We start from the raw sequence: 19,751 nt of genomic DNA, 5'->3' as shown, positions 1-19,751 counted from the left end.
TTGAGGTGTATACCTGCGAAATTAGCTGAAAAGCTAGCATGCTAATGTCAACATGCTAACAGATCGCATGCGCTAATCACCCAAAAAATTAGCATGTTAATTTAAGCATGCTAACATTTAGCACCTGTCAAATACCAAAATATCAGACTCTGAGGTGTATGCCTGTGAATTGATTTAAAAAGCTAACATGCTAGCAGTAAGCATGCGTCAAGTACCAACATATGACTTCTGAAAAAATTGCCAAAAAAAAGCTAGCATGTTAATTTTACCATGCTAACAGTCAGCACCTGTCAAGTACCAAAATATCAGACTCTGAGGTGTATGCCTGTGAAATTAGTTTAAAAAGCTAACATGCTAACAGCAAGCATTTGCCAACTTCCAAAAAATATGACTGAGGTTTATGTCTGTAAAATTTGCTAAAAAAAATAAATGCTAACAGTTAGCATTTGTCAAGCACCAGAATATCAGACTCTGAGGTATATGCCTGTGAAATGATTTAAAAAGCTAACATGCTAACAGTTAGCATGCGTCAAGTACCAACATATGACTTCTGAAAAAATTGCCAAAAAAAAGCTAGCATGTTAATTTTAGCATGCTAACAGTCAGCACCTGTCAAGTACCAAAATATCATACTCTGAGGTGTATGCCTGCGAAATTAGTTTAAAAAGCTAACATGCTAACAGCAAGCATTTGCCAACTTCCAAAAAATATGACTGTGAGGTTTATGTCTGAAAAATTTGCTAAAAAAACGCTAAAAGTTAGCATTTGTCAAGCACCAAAATATCAGGCTCTGGGGTGTATGCCTGTGAAATTAGTTTAAAAAGCTAACATGCTAACAGCAAGCATTTGCCAACTTCCAAAAAATATGACTGTGAGGTTAATGTCTGTAAAATTTGCTAAAAAAAAAATGCTAACAGTTAGCATTTGTCAAGCACCAGAATATCAGACTCTGAGGTGTATGCCTGTGAAATGATTTAAAAAGCTAACATGCTTACAGTTAGCATGCGTCAAATACCAACATATGACTTCTGAAAAATTGCCCAAAAAAAAGCTACCATGTTTATTTTAGCATGCTAACAGTTAGTACCTGTCAAGCACCAACATATCAGACTGAGGTGTATGCCTGTGAAATTAGTTAAAAAGCTAACATGCTAACAGCAAGCATTTGTCAACTACCAAAAAATATGACTGTGAGGTTTATGTCTGTAAAATTTGCTAAAAAAAAAAAAAATGCTAACAGTTAGCATTTGTCAAGCACCAGAATATCAGACTCTGAGGTGTATGCCTGTGAAATGATTTAAAAAGCTAACATGCTAACAGTTAGCATGCGTCAAGTACCAACATATGACTTCTGAAAAAATTGCCAAAAAAAAGCTAGCATGTTAATTTTAGCATGCTAACAATCAGCACCTGTCAGGTACCAAAATATCAGACTCTGAGGTGTATGCCTGTGAAATTAGTTTAAAAAGCTAACATGCTAACAGCAAGCATTTGCCAACTACCAAAAAATTTGACTGTGAGGTGTATGTCTGAAAAATGTGCTAAAAAAAATGCTAACAGTTACCATTTGTCAAAAACCGAAAATCATTGCACTTATTAAACTTGGTCCTATTTTGCTTACAGCCACCAGGGGGCGTAGCAGCTTCGATGTGATGCATGGAATGTTTCATTGTCAGGTTCAAACACTTAGACACAATATATGATTATACACAAAGGCAAATGTGTTGACGCTGGTGCTATCGCCCCGCCTCTGCTTTGTCTGCGTCCGGGTACCCGATGTTCTGCCTTGGCAGGCAGCAGGCCGACACTGATAGAGACGGCTGGCAATCTTTTGGATTAATAATAGATAATAAGTACAGCAAGGGCCCTTAAGCATAAAGTTGTGTGATAATATATACATGATTATTCTAACATTCATAAGGTGAAGAAGATGTATTTTCTTCAGATGGCCGACCTGCAACTCAGCAAGCTGGACGAGCTGGACTGTCTGATCCGCGGCGTGCTCTACATCGACGCGGTGGTGTCCAGCGGCCCGTCCGAGTGCTACTACTTCGAGAACCCCGCCGAGCCGGAGGGCTGCGTCCAGAGGCCGTACACCCTGGAGAACCCTTACCCCCTGCTGCTGGTCAACATCGGCTCCGGCGTCAGCATCCTGGCCGTCTACTCTGAGAGCGACTACAAGCGTGTCACCGGGACCAGGTACCAGGTCATGACTCCACGTGCAGGGAGCAGAGGTGAAGCTGGCTTTGTTTCGTAGCCTTGGGGGAGGAACCTTCCTGGGTCTGTGCTGCCTCTTGACGGGATGCTCCACCTTTGAGGAAGCTCTGCAAATGGCGTCGCAGGGCGAGAGCACCCGCGTGGACAAGCTGGTGCGGGACATCTACGGAGGAGACTACGAACGCTTTGGACTGCCAGGATGGGCGGTGGCCTCCAGGTACGCTCTCGCCGCCATTTAAAGACAAGATCTTCATCATTTAGCAATTAGTTTTGTTTGTAACGCAAGTCAAAATGAGCATTTACTTATATGACCCGATCCAAACAACCCTCCCTAGTCATGGTGCAGAAAAAAAAATCCACCAGCCCAAAATTTCAACAAACATGGTCACACACAACACATCCTGCTCATTGAATTTTGTGGATATTATAACAAAAAAACGCTCAATCCATCCATCCATTTTCTACCGCTTGTCCCTTTTGTAAAAAATAAATCAAAATTAAACCGGTTTAAATCCATTTACCAAAAAGTATCACAATATAGGTTTTAAATTGGTCAAATTGAACTTTGTGGATACTATTGTGTACAGTATTTACTTATATGACCCAATGCAAACAACCCTCCCTAGTCATGGTGCAGGGGGAAAAAAAATCCACCAGTTCGAAATTTCAACAAACATGGTCACACACAACACACCCTGCTCATTGAATTTGGTGGATATTATAACAAAAAAACGCTCAATCCATCCATCCATTTTCTACCGCTTGTCCCTTTTGTAAAAAATAAATCAAAATTAAACCGGTTTAAATCCATTTACCAAAAAGTATCACAATATAGGTTTTGAATTGGTCAAATGGAACTTTGTGGATATTATTGTGTACAGTATTTACTTATATGACCCAATCCAAACAACCCTCCCTAGTCATGGTGCAGGAAAAAAAAATCCACCAGTTCAAAATTTCAAGAAACATGGTCACACACAACACATCCTGCTCATTGAATTTGGTGGATATTATAACAAAAAAACGCCCAATCCAACCATCCATTTTCTACCGCTTGTCCCTTTTGTAAAAAATAAATCAAAATTAAACCGGTTTGAATCCATTTACCAAAAAGTATCACAATATAGGTTTTAAATTGGTCAAATTGAACTTTGTGGATACTATTGTGTACAGTATTGACTTATATGACCCAATCCAAACAACCCTCCCTAGTCATGGGGCAGGAAAAAAAAAATCCACCAGTTCAAAATTTCAACAAACATGGTCACACACAACACATCCTGCTCATTGAATTTGGTGGATATTATAACAAAAAAACGCTCAATCCATCCATTTTCTACCGCTTGTCCCCCTATAAAAAATAAATGAAAATTAAACCGGTTTAAATCCATTTACCAAAAAGTATCACAATATAGGTTTTATATTGGTCATATTGTCTTTTATATTGGTCAAATCGAACTTTGTGGATATTATTGTGTACAGTATTGACTTATATGACCTAATCCAAACAACCCTCCCTAGTCATGGTACAGAAAAAAAAATCCACCAGCCCAAAATTTCAACAAACATGGTCACACACAACACATCCTGCTCATTGAATTTGGTGGATATTATAACAAAAAAAAACCGCCCAATCCAACCATCCATTTTCTACCGCTTGTCCCTTTTGTAAAAAATAAATGAAAATTAAACCGGTTTAAATCCATTTACCAAAAAGTATCACAATATAGGTTTTAAATTGGTCAAATTGAACTTTGTGGATATTATTGTGTACAGTATTGACTTATATGACCCAATCCAAACAACCCTCCTTAGTCATGGTGCAGGAAAAAAAAATCCACCAGTTCAAAATTTCAACAAACATGGTCACACACAACACACCCTGCTCATTGAATTTTGTGGGTATTATAACAAAAAAACGCTCAATCCATCCATTTACTACCGCTTGTCCCTCTATAAAAAATAAATGAAAATTAAACCGGTTTAAATCCATTTACCAAAAAGTATCATAATATAGGTTTTATATTGGTCATATTGTTTTTTATATTGGTCAAATCGAACTTTGTGGATATTATTGTGTACAGTATTGACTTATATGACCCAATCCAAACAACCCTCCCTAGTCATGGTGCAGGAGAAAAAAAATCCACCAGCCCAAAATTTCAACAAACATGGTCACACACAACACACCCTGCTCATTGAATTTGGTGGATATTATAACAAAAAAACGCTCAATCCATCCATCCATTTTCTACCGCTTGTCCCTTTTGTAAAAAATAAATCAAAATTAAACCGGTTTAAATCCATTTACCAAAAAGTATCACAATATAGGTTTTGAATTGGTCAAATGGAACTTTGTGGATATTATTGTGTACAGTATTTACTTATATGACCCAATCCAAACAACCCTCCCTAGTCATGGTGCAGGAAAAAAAAATCCACCAGTTCAAAATTTCAAGAAACATGGTCACACACAACACATCCTGCTCATTGAATTTGGTGGATATTATAACAAAAAAACGCCCAATCCAACCATCCATTTTCTACCGCTTGTCCCTTTTGTAAAAAATAAATCAAAATTAAACCGGTTTGAATCCATTTACCAAAAAGTATCACAATATAGGTTTTAAATTGGTCAAATTGAACTTTGTGGATACTATTGTGTACAGTATTGACTTATATGACCCAATCCAAACAACCCTCCCTAGTCATGGGGCAGGAAAAAAAAAATCCACCAGTTCAAAATTTCAACAAACATGGTCACACACAACACATCCTGCTCATTGAATTTGGTGGATATTATAACAAAAAAACGCTCAATCCATCCATTTTCTACCGCTTGTCCCCCTATAAAAAATAAATGAAAATTAAACCGGTTTAAATCCATTTACCAAAAAGTATCACAATATAGGTTTTATATTGGTCATATTGTCTTTTATATTGGTCAAATCGAACTTTGTGGATATTATTGTGTACAGTATTGACTTATATGACCTAATCCAAACAACCCTCCCTAGTCATGGTACAGAAAAAAAAATCCACCAGCCCAAAATTTCAACAAACATGGTCACACACAACACATCCTGCTCATTGAATTTGGTGGATATTATAACAAAAAAAAAACGCCCAATCCAACCATCCATTTTCTACCGCTTGTCCCTTTTGTAAAAAATAAATGAAAATTAAACCGGTTTAAATCCATTTACCAAAAAGTATCACAATATAGGTTTTAAATTGGTCAAATTGAACTTTGTGGATATTATTGTGTACAGTATTGACTTATATGACCCAATCCAAACAACCCTCCTTAGTCATGGTGCAGGAAAAAAAAATCCACCAGTTCAAAATTTCAACAAACATGGTCACACACAACACACCCTGCTCATTGAATTTTGTGGGTATTATAACAAAAAAACGCTCAATCCATCCATTTACTACCGCTTGTCCCTCTATAAAAAATAAATGAAAATTAAACCGGTTTAAATCCATTTACCAAAAAGTATCATAATATAGGTTTTATATTGGTCATATTGTTTTTTATATTGGTCAAATCGAACTTTGTGGATATTATTGTGTACAGTATTGACTTATATGACCCAATCCAAACAACCCTCCCTAGTCATGGTGCAGGAGAAAAAAAATCCACCAGCCCAAAATTTCAACAAACATGGTCACACACAACACACCCCGCTCATTGAATTTGGTGGATATTATAACAAAAAAAACGCCCAATCCAACCATCCATTTTCTACCGCTTGTCCCTTTTGTAAAAAATAAATCAAAATTAAACCGGTTTAAATCCATTTACCAAAAAGTATCACAATATAGGTTTTAAATTGGTCAAATTGAACTTTGTGGATACTATTGTGTACAGTATTGACTTATATGACCCAATCCAAACAACCCTCCCTAGTCATGGTGCAGGGAAAAAAAAATCCACCAGCCCAAAATTTCAACAAACATGGTCACACACAACACATCCTGCTCACTGAATTTTGTGGATATTATAACAAAAAAACGCTCAATCCATCCATTTACTACCGCTTGTCCCTCTATAAAAAATAAATGAAAATTAAACCGGTTTAAATCCATTTACCAAAAAGTATCACAATATAGGTTTTATATTGGTCATATTGTTTTTTATATTGGTCAAATGTAACTTTGTGGATATTATTGTGTACAGTATTGACTTATATGACCCAATCCAAACAACCCTCCCTAGTCATGGTGCAGAAAAAAAAATCCACCAGTCCAAAATTTCAACAAACATGGTCACACACAACACACCCTGCTCATTGAATTTGGTGGATATTATAACAAAAAAACGCCCAATCCAACCATCCATTTTCTACCGCTTGTCCCTTTTGTAAAAAATAAATCAAAATTAAACCGGTTTAAATCCATTTACCAAAAAGTATCACAATATAGGTTTTAAATTGGTCAAATTGAACTTTGTGGATACTATTGTGTACAGTATTGACTTATATGACCCAATCCAAACAACCCTCCCTAGTCATGGTGCAGGAAGAAGAAAAAAAAACACCAGCACAAATTTCAACAAACATGGTCACACATAACACATCCTGCTCATTGAATTTTGTGGATATTATTTTTTTTAAAAAGGTCCAATCCATCCATCCATTTTCTACCGCTTGTCCCTCAGCAAAAAATAAATCAAAATTACACCCTTGTAAATTAATTTACCAAAAAGTATCACAATATAGGTTTTATATTGGTCATATTGGCTTTTTATATTGGTCCAAACTATGACCCTGCTCATTGAACTTTGTGGATATTATTGTGTACAGCATTTACTTATATGACCCAATCCAAACAACCCTCCCTAGTCATGGTGCAGGGGAAAAAAAATCCGGCAGCCCCAAATTTCAACAAACATGGTCACACACAACACACCCTGCTCATTGAACTTTGTGGATATTCTTGTGTACAGTATTTACTTATATGACCCAATCCAAACAACCCTCCCTAGTCATGGTGCAGGGGGGGAAATCTGCCCATTGCTCACTGGTCACTTCCTGTTTTGCTAGCTTACTGCATTCTTTCCGGTTTGTTCTAACCAAAAAAAAATATTGTTATTGAACGCATTTTACGTCAATATTGATGACATGTTTATCGTGATGTATATTGACATTGTTTTATCAACCCAACCCTAACATAAATAGTCAAATCTGTGGAAAGTATTACAAAATGAGGAGTAGATATTGGAAGTAGGGCTGCAACTAACCATTATTTCAACAGTTGACTGCTTATTTTTTTCGATTAGTCAACTAGTCAAACGATAATTGCTAATTCTACATACACCATTATGCAAACTTGTCCATTAAAGAACCATAGAACAGTTTTTGTCAAAGAATCACTTGATTAAAAAACACAAACACAGTGTTACTGTTCAAACGGTGGCCAAAAATATTAAATATACTTGTTAAATAAAACGTCTTGTTTATAATGAATACTTAGGCCTACTAGTATTTTAGTGTGGTCATTAAGGTGGTACTAGGAGAGCTGAGTGTTTTCTGAGGTGATACTTGGTGAAAAAAAGTTTAAGAACCTCTGGTCTAGAATGAACTTTCACCAACTCAGAGCTAGTCGGCTCTCTGCGATCACGCCGCCGCTTCAGTGCTTATAGTAACGATATCGCTATAGTGTTGTACTAGTGTAGTATCGCGGTACTAATGAATAAAAAAACGGTACTATACTCTGTTTGAAAAGTACCAGCTCCCGGGCATGACAGCGTGTCGTCACGTGGTGACATTGCTGGTTTTACGAGCAGAGTAGCATGTTGGGCAGCGCACACACACAGAGTACTTACAAGCAGACACAGTGTGTAGACAGAAAAGGGAGGACGGACGCATTTTGGTGTAAAAAGTAAAGATAAAGGTGAAGTTATAACACTGAAACACCTTTAGGAAGAGGTGCTTTAAGAGCTAACATCCATCCGCAGTCAGCAGTGTTTTAGCTACTTCTAAATCCCTAATCCTTGCCTCCATGGTGACAAAGTAAGTTTATTACAAGTAGCATTATCACTGGAGGACGAGGAATAGCTAAACATGCTTCACTACACACCGTAGGAGGATACAATAGCTCGCCGGCGTCACAATGTAAACAAATGCCATGGGTGGATCTACACCTGACATCCACTGTAATGATACCAAGTACAATAGTGTATCTAGTCGATGCTACTATGATTACATCGATATTTTTTAGCATCACAAAATCTTTTTTCCTTTTGAAAAAATTCATATTATGTTTATAAAGTCAGTAAATACGTCCCTGGACACATGAGGACTTTGAATATGACCAATGTACGATCCTGCAACTACTTGGTATCGGATCGATACCTAAATGTGTGGTATGTAAAGTATCAAAGAAGAGAAGAATAAGTGATTATTACATTTGAACAGAAGTGTAGATAGAACATGTTGAAACAGAAAATAAGCAGATATTAACAGTAAATGAACAAGTAGATTAATAATCCATTTTTACAGTTTGTCCCTCATAATGTGTACAAAATAATAGGTGTATAAATGACACAATATGTTACTGCATACGTGAGCAGACTAATTAGGAGTCTTTGTTTGTTTACCAGGCATGTGATTTTTCCGTCTAAAGTCGGAATTCCGTCTTTTTTAATCTCGGGGGGAAAAAATAAAAATTATCTTCCGTTTTTTTTTCCGACCCTAAATCAAGATTCGAGACGTAGTTTATATTACGCCGTAGTCGATTGGTCGATATGTTCCTTGTGACCAATCAGGACATCTGTTATGAATGATGACGTTTAAAACGTCATCATTCATAATGGTTACTACGGCCATTTTCCATATGTAAACAATGTCGGTTCTCGAGAGAAAGGACGCTTTACGAGTAAAAGAAATGGATAAACATGTCAAAAATAAGTTCCGATGGGACTGGATGGAAAGGGAAATCACTGATACTGTTGGGAAGAAGGAAGTTACGACTTTGTTCGGTGATTTTATTCGGAAAATCGATCGTCCCGGAAAGGTTTTGTGCACGTGGTGTCATGATAATATTGACTATGGATCGCGAGGTTTCAAGGCTTTGGAAGTACATGCGAAACGCCAAAAACATACGAAACAACTTGAAGCAAGGAAAACCAACTTTTCACTAGCTGGTACTTTTGGATGTCAACCGAAAGTGAGCAAACCTTACGGACTTCATCTGTTGTTTAAACTGCCGTAGACATGGAGAGGAAAGATCCGCCCACTTCAGTTGCAGACAGGGTTGTTAATAATGAGGTAAGCTAAAAAATATTTGCTTGCGAAATACGCACGTTTGTTTGAAATATTAACCAATTATTGCTTTGCGAAATATAAATGGGGTTTTCTAAAAATAAAAAGCCACGTGAAAATATATTATGAAATTACAGAAATTCAAAGAGTAGGGATGATGTTTGATAAGGAATTATCGAGTTCGAGCCTATTATCGAATCCTCTTATCGAACCGATTCCTTATCGATTCTCTTATGGAGTCCAGATAGGTTGTTGTATATGGAAAAAAACACACAATATTTGGTTTAACAAAAGCTCACTTTTATTATATAATAAAAAAATAAAATCTTATAAATAAATAAATATTGACTGTTACCCACCTAAAAAAATTAAATAAAAATAAATAAATATTGACTGTTGTTACCCAAAGTATATTAAGTGGGATTTTTCAGAGAAACAAATATATACAGTAACACAAAAACAAGCTGTCTCTGTGATCACTATAGGTGTATAAATAATAATATAGTGTTAAATAAAATCAGTCCCTTGGGCACAAAACTGAAAATAATACAGCTCTCCAAAAAGTGCACTTCTGCTGCTATTTGACATAACTTTTTGTTATGATGCTTTGACATTTTTGCACTTTTTTTCTTTATTGAAAGAACATTCTATGAAGAGAAAAGTTGTTTGCAAATGTGGTTACAATGCTAATAAATGAAAAGTGAAAGCTAAAAAAAGAAATACACTTTATTGAGTTAACATTATTTCTTTTTGGGGGAAAAATGTTATGAGCTAGAGAATATAACAACTACACTACCCAGCATGCAACGGGAGTTACGAGCATGCGCGGTAGCCCCGAAAAGTGTTGCATGTTGCCACGCTGTGAAAGTAAACGTCAAGAACTCAGCCAACACGCCTCGTCTGCATTATTTATAATTAGACCGACAACACATCTACAGTGTGATTTTGTAACGTTTACAAGGAAAGAAAAACAAAAGTTAAAAAAGGGAGATATGTTGTATATATATGTATGTGCTGCGGTTGTTTTAAGAACGTTGTGACAGCTGCCGTAAAGGAGGTGCGTTGCTAGCCTGGTTGCTATGTTTCCGGTTGGTCGTAAAAGTGTTCGTCATGTGTTTTACCCTGCTCAAATCTCTCAGTAAAGTTATTCGATGGATTATAGCTTTTGTTTTGAACTTTATTACACCTTGGAGCGCTTTTTCCCGTCCATTGTTTTCCTGATTTCGCTATCTGAGCCTAATGACTGAGCTACGTGACGTCATTTATTGTGATGTCCCACGGAGCATTTCTGGTCGGGACGGGATTCGAATAAAGAATCAACTCTTTTGTTTTACTATAGTGGTCTCGATAACGGGTACTGGTTCTCAAAAAGGGATTCGAGTCCGAGGACTCGGTTCTTTTCTTATCAAACAACCGGGAAAACCGGTTTCGAGTATCATCCCTATCAAAGAGTCGCATTATTGATTCCAGTTAACAATTTATTTGAAATAAATTTGCATATAATGCTATTTTGTAATATTATGTTCTTTTGTAGTCTGTTGAAACTATTGTCAGTGGTGTAACAATCTTGAAGGTCAATATTTTCACACTTGTTTCGTGCAATAAGTCAGTGTCCTCACATTATTATTATTTCCTATTTTCAAATATGAGTAAACAATACTAAACATGTTTAATTATTTTCATAAATGTATATCCTATTTTGGCGAAAATGAAATGTTTACATTAAATTACATTACATGAACTGAAGTAATGTGGTAATACTGTAAATAAACTGTAGATAATAACACTGATCAATGTGACACCTGTGGATGTGAAATGAACACAAGATGTAAATATTAGTGACTAAATACTGTTGGGGCTGAACCATATACAGTGATTCATTAGGATCATTGGGTTATGTATGTTTTATTAATGATGTTTTCATGTCTTTAAACACTAAAATATTTTCTTCAAATGGTGCTGTCTTTGTTAATTTTAGCACGTTAAATTGGTGAAAAACCAGGAGCTGGCCCCCAGACCCCCGGAAATTTTTTCAGTCTTTTTCATTGTGGTCAAATCACATGCCTGGTTTACTTACTACTAAAAGACAAGTTGTCTAGTATGTTCACTATTTTATTTAAGGACTAAATTACAATAATAAACATATGCTTCATGTACCCTAAGATTTTTTGTTCAAATAAAGACAAAAATGACATTTTTTTGTGGTCCCCTTTTATTTAGAAAAGTATCGAAATACATTTTGGTACCGGTACCAAAATATTGGTATCAGGACAACCCTATATCGCTAATAGTCTGTTAAAGGCCTACTGAAATGATTTTTTTTTATTTAAACGGGAATAGCAGATCCATTTTATGTGTCATACTTGATCATTTCGCGATATTGCCATATTTTTGCTGAAAGGATTTAGTAGAGAAAATCGACGATAAAGTTCGCAACTTTTGCTCGCTGATAAAAAAAAAGCCTTTCCTGTAGCGGAAGTAGCGTGACGTCACAGGAGCTAGTATTCCTCACAATTCCCCGTTGTTTAAAATGGAGCGAGAGAGATTCGGACCGAGAAAGTGATGATTACCCCATTAATTTGAGCGAGGATGAAAGATTCGTAGATGAGGAACGTTACAGTGAAGGACTTGAGAGGCAGTGATGGACGTATCTTTTTTTCGCTCTGACCGTAACTTAGGTACAAGCTGGCTCATTGGATTCCACACTCTCTCCTTTTTCTATTGTAGATCACAGATTTGTATTTTAAACCACCTGGGATACTATATCCTCTTGAAAATGAGAGTCGAGAACGCGAAATGGACATTCAGTGCCTTTTATCTCCACGACAATGCATCGGCGAAATGCTTTCGCTACGAGCTAACGTGATAGCATCGTGCTTTAACTGCATATAGAAACAAAAGAAATAAACCCCTGACTGGAAGGATAGATAGAAAATCAACAATACTATTAAACCGTGGACGTGTAAATACACGGTTAATGCTTTCCAGGCTGGCGAAGGTTAACAATGCTGTTGCTAACGACGCCATTGAAGCTAACTTAGCAACCGGACTGCACAGAGCTATGCTAAAAACATTAGCTCTCCACCTACGTCAGCCAGCCCTCATTTGCTCATCAACACCCGTGCTCACCTGCGTTCCAGCGATCGGCAGAAGGACGAAGGACTTCACCCGATGCGTTTGGCGGCCCGGAGACGTAGGAAGTCAAGGTAAGGTCGGCGGCTAGCGCGGCTAGCGCTCCAACAAAGTCCTCCTGGTTGTGTTGCTGTAGTCCGCTGCTAATACACCGATCCCACCTACAACTGTCTTCTTTGCAGCCTTCATTGTTCATTTAAAAAATTGCAAAAGATGTCCAGAATACTGTGGAATTATGAAATGAAAACAGAGCTTTTTGTATAGGATTCTACGGGTACCATAACTTCCGTTACTCGGACTTCGTCACGCGCATACGTCATCATACCGCGATGTTTCAGCCGGATATTTCCCGGGAAGTTTTAAATGTCACTTTATAAGTTAACCCGGCCGTATTGGCATGTGTTGCAATGTTAAAGGCCTACTGAAACCCACTACTACCGACCACGCAGTCTGATAGTTTATATATCAATGATGAAATCTTAACATTATAACACATGCCAATACGGCCGGGTTAACTTATAAAGTGACATTTTAAATTTGCCGCTAAACTTCCGGTTCGAAACGCCTCTGCGTGTGACGTATGCGTGTGACGTAGCCCGGCGAACACGGGTATGCCTTCCACATTGAAGCCGATACGAAAAAGCTCTGTTTTCATTTCATAATTCCACAGTATTCTGGACATCTGTGTTCGTGAATCTGTTTCAATCATGTTCATTGCATTATGGAGAAGGAAGCCGAGCAAGCAAAGAAGAAAGTTGTCGGTGCGAAATGGACGTATTTTTCGAACGTAGTCAGCCACAACAGTACACAGCCGGCGCTTCTTTGTTTACATTCCCGAAAGATGCAGTCAAGATGGAAGAACTCGGATAACAGAGACTCTAACCAGGAGGACTTTTGATTTGGATACACAGACGCCTGTAGAGAACTGGGACAACACAGACTCTTACCAGGATTACTTTGATTTGGATGACAAAGACGCAGACGTGCTACTGTGAGTATGCAGCTTTGGCTTTTTTTTGCGTATGTACGTAACTTTTTTAAAATATATAAGCTTTATGAACCTTGGGTTAGGTGAACGGTCTTTTGGGCTGAGTGATTGTGTGTGTTGATCATGTGTTTGAATTGTATTGGCGTGTTCTATGGAGCTAGGAGCTAGCAGAGGAGCTAGGAGCTAGCATAACACGTACCGTACCGTACGTGCGCGTCACGTACGTAACTTTTTAAAAATATATAAGCTTTATGAACCTTGGGTTAGGTGAACGGTCTTTTGGGCTGAGTGATTGTGTGTGTTGATCGGGTGTTTGAATTGTATTGGCGTGTTCTATGGAGCTAGGAGCTAGCAGAGGAGCTAGGAGCTAGCATAACAAACACGCAGGTGTTATTATGCAGGATTAATTTGTGGCATATTAAATATAAGCCTGGTTGTGTTGTGGCTAATAGAGTATATATATGTCTTGTGTTTATTTACTGTTGTAGTCATTCCCAGCTGAATATCAGGTACCGTGAGTATGCAGCCTTGGCTGCTAAACATTCGATAACTTGACCGTATGTGCGCGTCACGTACGTAACTTTTTAAAAATATATAAGCTTTATGAACCTTGGGTTAGGTAAACGGTCTTTTGGGCTGAGTGATTGTGTGTGTTGATCAGGTGTTTGAATTGTATTGGCGTGTTCTATGGAGCTAGGAGCTAGCAGAGGAGCTAGGAGCTAGCATAACAAACACGCAGGTGTTTTTATGCAGGATTAATTTGTGGCATATTAAATATAAGCCTGGTTGTGTTGTGGCTAATAGAGTATATATATGTCTTGTGTTTATTTACTGTTGTAGTCATTCCCAGCTGAATATCAGGTCACCCCCGGCTCTCACAGCATCTTCCCTATCTGAATAGCTTCAACTCCCCACTAGTCCTTCACTTGCACTTTACTCATCCACAAATCTTTCATCCTCGCTCAAATTAATGGGGAAATTGTCGCTTTCTCGGTCCGAATCTCTCTCACTTCATGCGGCCATCATTGTAAACAATAGGGAACTTTGCGTATATGTTCAACTGACTACGTCACGCTACTTCCGGTAGGTGCAAGCCTTTTTTTTATCAGATACCAAAAGTTGCAATCTTTATCGTCGTTGTTCTATACTAAATCCTTTCAGCAAAAATATGGCAATATCGCGAAATGATCAAGTATGACACATAGAATAGATCTGCTATCCCCGTTTAAATAAAAAAAATTCATTTCAGTAGGCCTTTAAGATTTCATCATTGATATATAAACTATCAGACTGCGTGGTCGCTAGTAGTGGCTTTCAGTAGGCCTTTAATATGCAGGTCACATTACATGAAATATTTGAACACAATGTGTCCCCTGAGTCAAAAAGCTTGCATTATGAGGAAAACTGCTCAGTCAGCAAATGTAACACGCACGACTTTCACAGCTGAATCAGCATCCAATCGTAGAAGTGGCGTTTCATTTTAGTTGGCTTTTGTCCCGCCAGTTTCGGCAACATGATGTCCAAAGACAAGCGGGAGTCCGTGTCCAAGGAGGACCTGGCCCGAGCGACGCTGGTCACCATCACCAACAACATCGGCTCCATCACCAGGATGTGCGCGCTCAACGAGGTCAGTGGGCGTCTGGGACACCAACCGGCGGGACACGGAACGGCGTTGTTCCGCGCGCGTTCAGCCTCTTTACTGTGCTGCCTTGTGGCGTCTAGATCAAGCAGCATTGTACAGGGCTATGAAAGCGCCAGGAGATGAGCCACGCCCAGGAACTTCTTACAACTTAAGTCATGTACAAATGGGCGGAGCTTAATAACCACTGTCTCGCCGTTGAAGAACATCGAGCGTGTGGTGTTTGTGGGGAACTTCCTGAGAGTCAACACGCTCTCCATGAAGCTGCTGGCCTACGCCATGGACTACTGGTCCAAAGGTCAACTCAAGGCTCTCTTCCTGCGCCATGAGGTGAGCAACATGGCTGCCCAGACGTTCCCTTGGTGACGCCTCACTGGTCTGCGCTTCGTCTCTAGGGTTACTTTGGAGCCGTGGGAGCACTCCTGGAGCTGCTGCATCCGTCCTGAGGCATCTGGAAGAAGGTCCTCCAACCAGCACTTTACTCCTTATGGTCCACAGTCATGAGGGAAAAGGTGACCCACGTCCCGCTCCCTGGCAGGGGTGTCCAAACGTTTCCCAGCCAGAAGCACGAGGTCCACGTTGATGCAATTTGTATATTAAAGATGCTAAAAGGAATCCACTGTAGGTGGAAATATGCTAAGTTATTACAGGTGGCAATGCAAATTAATGTAATATCATGGCGCTAATCATTCATTAGATTTTTACCCAAACTTGTCTCACTCGTTAATGCTGCACAATTATAGTTTTTAACATGTTATTAATCATAACTACTATGTCAACATCTCCCCAAACCTGTCCTATACGTTTGTGCTGCAAAAAAAACTAAACTATTATAGTTATTATAATAATAATAATAATAGATTTTATTTCTAAAAATCACTTTACATTGAGCAAACAACCTCAAAGTGCTACTGTGTATAAAAAAAAAGAAATAAAAACTAGAATAGCCTAATAGCTAGAACTGCATATATCTAAAAAAAAAAAAAAAATTTTTAAAAGAAGGGTTTTTAAGCCTTTTTTTTTATTTTTTTATTTTTATTTTTTAAAGCATCCACAGTCTGTGGTGCCCTCAGGTGGTCAGGGAGAGCGTTCCACAGACTGTTAAATTTGTATTCATAACCAACTCCATAAAACATTGCATGACTTAAAAACTATAATAGCTTGACCAAAAATGTTGCTACCACAATAATTTACACATTAGTACTGTAAAATAGTAACTTAAAAAAAGTAAAAGCAAAAATGGAAAAAATTTTGCAGCACAAACGAACGGGATAAGAAGATTTAAAAAAATGTTAACTTAAAAACCGTAACGGCAAAAAATAAGTTTTTTCCAGCACAAATGAATAGGACAAGTTGGGGAGTTATTGGCATAGTAGATGTCTAGTTATGATTAATACCACATTAATTACACGTTAATACCATAAAATGTTAACTTAAAAACCGTAAAAGTGCAAATGAAAATTTTTGCAGCACAAACGAATGGGATAGGACATTTTTGACATAAGGTCTAGTCATGCTATTAACATGTTGAGCATTGAGCAAATTGAACTTTGAGCAAACGACCTAAAAGTGCTACAATGTATTTAAAAAAAAAAAAAAAAGGATAATAAAAATTAAAACTACAACAGCCTAATAGGTAGAACTAGTATGCATATATCTAAAAATAAATAAAGTTTAAAAAAAAAAGGGGGGGGTTTTAAGCCTTTTTTAAAAGCATCCACAGTCTGTGGTGCCCTCAGGTGGTCAGGGAGAGCGTTCCACAGACTGTTAAATTTGTATTCATAACCAGCTCGATAAAACATTTAATAACTTAAAAACTACAATAGTTTGACCAAAAATTATTTAAAAAAGTTATGATTGCTACCACAATAATTACACATTAATACCGTAAAATAGTAACTTTAAAAAAGTAAAAGCACAAATGGAAACATTTTGTAGCACAAACGAATGGGACAAGTTTGGGGAGATTTTGACATAGTTAGGGTCGATTTATGATTAATGACACGTCAAGTTTATGTTAATAATTTAAAAACTATAATAGTTAGACCAAAAAATTTTGCAGCATAAATAAATAGGACAAGTTTGGGGAGATTTACAATGTTAGGGTTTACTTATGATTAATAACACGTTAATAACTTAAAAACTATAATAGTTAGACCCAAAAATTTAGCAACATAAATAAATAGGACAATTTTGGGGAGATTTTGACATAGTTAGGGTCAAGTTATGATTAATAACCCGTCAAGTACATGTTAATAATTTAAAAACTATAGTAGCTAGACCAAAACATTTAGCAGCATAAATAAATAGAACAAGTTTGGGGAGATTTTGACATAGGGTCGATTTATGATTAATAACACGTCAAGTACATGGTGAAAATTTAAAAACTATAATAATTAGACCAAAACATTTTGCAGCATAAATAAACAGGACAAGTTTGGGGAGATTTTGACATAGTTAGGGTCGATTTATGATTAATAACACGTCAAGTACATGCTAATAATTTAAAAACTATAATAATTAGACCAAAACATTTTGCAGCATAAATAAATAGAACAAGTTTGGGGAGATTTTGACATAGTTAGGGTCAAGTTATGATTAATAACCCGTCAAGTACATTTTAATAATTTAAAAGCTATAATAGTTAGACCAAAAATTTTTGCAGCATAAATAAATAGGACAAGTTTGGGGAGATTTACAACGTTAGGGTTTATTTATGATTAATAACACGTTAATAACTTAAAAACTATAATAGTTAGACCCAAAAATTTAGCAGCATAAATAAATAGGACAATTTTGGGGAGATTTTGACATAGTTAGGGTCAAGTTATGATTAATAACCCGTCAAGTACATGTTAATAATTTAAAAACTATAGTAGCTAGACCAAAACATTTTGCAGCATAAATAAATAGAACAAGTTTGGGGAGATTTTGACATAGTTAGGGTCGATTTATGATTAATAACACGTCAAGTACATGCTAATAATTTAAAAACTATAATAATTAGACCAAAACATTTTGCAGCATAAATAAACAGGACAAGTTTGGGGAGATTTTGACATAGTTAGGGTCGATTTATGATTAATAACACGTCAAGTACATGCTAATAATTTAAAAACTATAATAATTAGACCAAAACATTTTGCAGCATAAATAAATAGGAAAAGTTTGGGGAGATTTTGACATAGTTAGGGTCGATTTATGATTAATAACACGTCAAATACATGCTAATAATTTAAAAACTATAATAATTAGACCAAAACATTTTGCAGCATAAATAAATAGGACAAGTTTGGGGAGATTTTGACATAGGGTGAAGTTATGATTAATAACCCGTCAAGTACATGTTAATAATTTAAAAACTATAATAATTAGACCAAAATATTTTGCAGCATAAATAAATAGGACAAGTTTGGGGAGATTTTGACATAGTTAGGGTCAATTTATGATTAATAACCCGTCAAGTACATGTTAATAATTAAAAAACTATAGCAGCTAGACCAAAACATTTTGCAGCATAAATAAATAGAACAAGTTTGGGGAGATTTTGACATAGTTAGGGTCGATTTATGATTAATAACACGTCAAGTACATGCTAATCATTTAAAAACTATAATAATTAGACCAAAACATTTTGCAGCATAAATAAATAGAACAAGTTTGGGGAGATTTTGACATAGTTAGGGTCGATTTATGATTGATAAAACATTAATAACTTAAAAACTACAATAGTTAGACCAAACACTTTTGCAGCATGAATGATTAGGACAAGTTTGTGGGGCCAACTTGACCCAGGTGCACTTTGGACACCCCTGGTCTGGTCTTTGATTGACAACAGTCATCACGATGAAGTGTAGCAAACAAAGGTCAGCCATGACACTTCCTCCTCCCAAATAAGACAAAGGACACAGAACAGGATCACCCAAAAGAAGTCCACCAGACACTGGATTTGTGTTCTCGCCGGGACACGAGCGCCATGAGGTTTTATGTTACTGCGGTCGCCACGGTTACGGCATCTCGATGTTTACCAAGTCGCTGCTGCGTCTTTTCTCAACCGGTCTTTTTTGTGTTTTTTATGGACTGGTTAGGCACATTTAACGGTAAGCACACACACACACACACGTGTCGGTTTTATGGACACGCATTGTCCCGTTAACTCCATTTTCATCTTCTAATGTTAAGTGCCTGCCTGATGCTTTCACGTTATTTGCAGCGACAATCACATTTTTTTACTGTGACTTTTAAAAGACAAAAGCTCTTATTTCTAGTTCAGATTTGGCACTGAAATGCCATTATTTCCTAATAAATGTTCCGACTTTTTATGCTGTTTTATTCCTTCTTCACGTCGTCACATTTAATTAGGTACACTATTAGTATAATTGGGGCCAGTATGCGGTCTTACAATCATTCATTCATGCACTATAATAAGATTTGTAACACGGCCCCTCGGGGAGAGAAAATAATCAAAGTTTATTTATATAGCCCTTAATCGGGAGTGTCTCAAAGG

General features: G+C 37.1%; 1 protein-coding gene across 1 annotated transcript in view; it reads left to right on the top strand.

Annotated features, from left to right (window-relative positions):
• Positions 1-19,564, top strand: part of LOC133641139 (pantothenate kinase 3-like) — a 28,394-nt gene extending 8,830 nt beyond the window's left edge. Inside the window, exons 3-7 of the mRNA XM_062035024.1 lie at positions 1,946-2,199; positions 2,258-2,434; positions 15,109-15,232; positions 15,449-15,574; positions 15,640-19,564. Coding sequence (XP_061891008.1) covers positions 1,946-2,199; positions 2,258-2,434; positions 15,109-15,232; positions 15,449-15,574; positions 15,640-15,690 — 732 coding nt within the window. The 3' untranslated portion in view covers positions 15,691-19,564. The remainder of the gene's footprint in view (positions 1-1,945; positions 2,200-2,257; positions 2,435-15,108; positions 15,233-15,448; positions 15,575-15,639) is intronic.
• The last annotated feature ends 187 nt before the right edge of the window (positions 19,565-19,751 follow it).

The sequence above is a fragment of the Entelurus aequoreus genome, linkage group LG23 (assembly GCF_033978785.1).
Source record: "Entelurus aequoreus isolate RoL-2023_Sb linkage group LG23, RoL_Eaeq_v1.1, whole genome shotgun sequence".
NCBI lineage: Eukaryota > Metazoa > Chordata > Actinopteri > Syngnathiformes > Syngnathidae > Entelurus > Entelurus aequoreus.
This window is presented reverse-complemented; position numbering and strand designations above follow the sequence as displayed.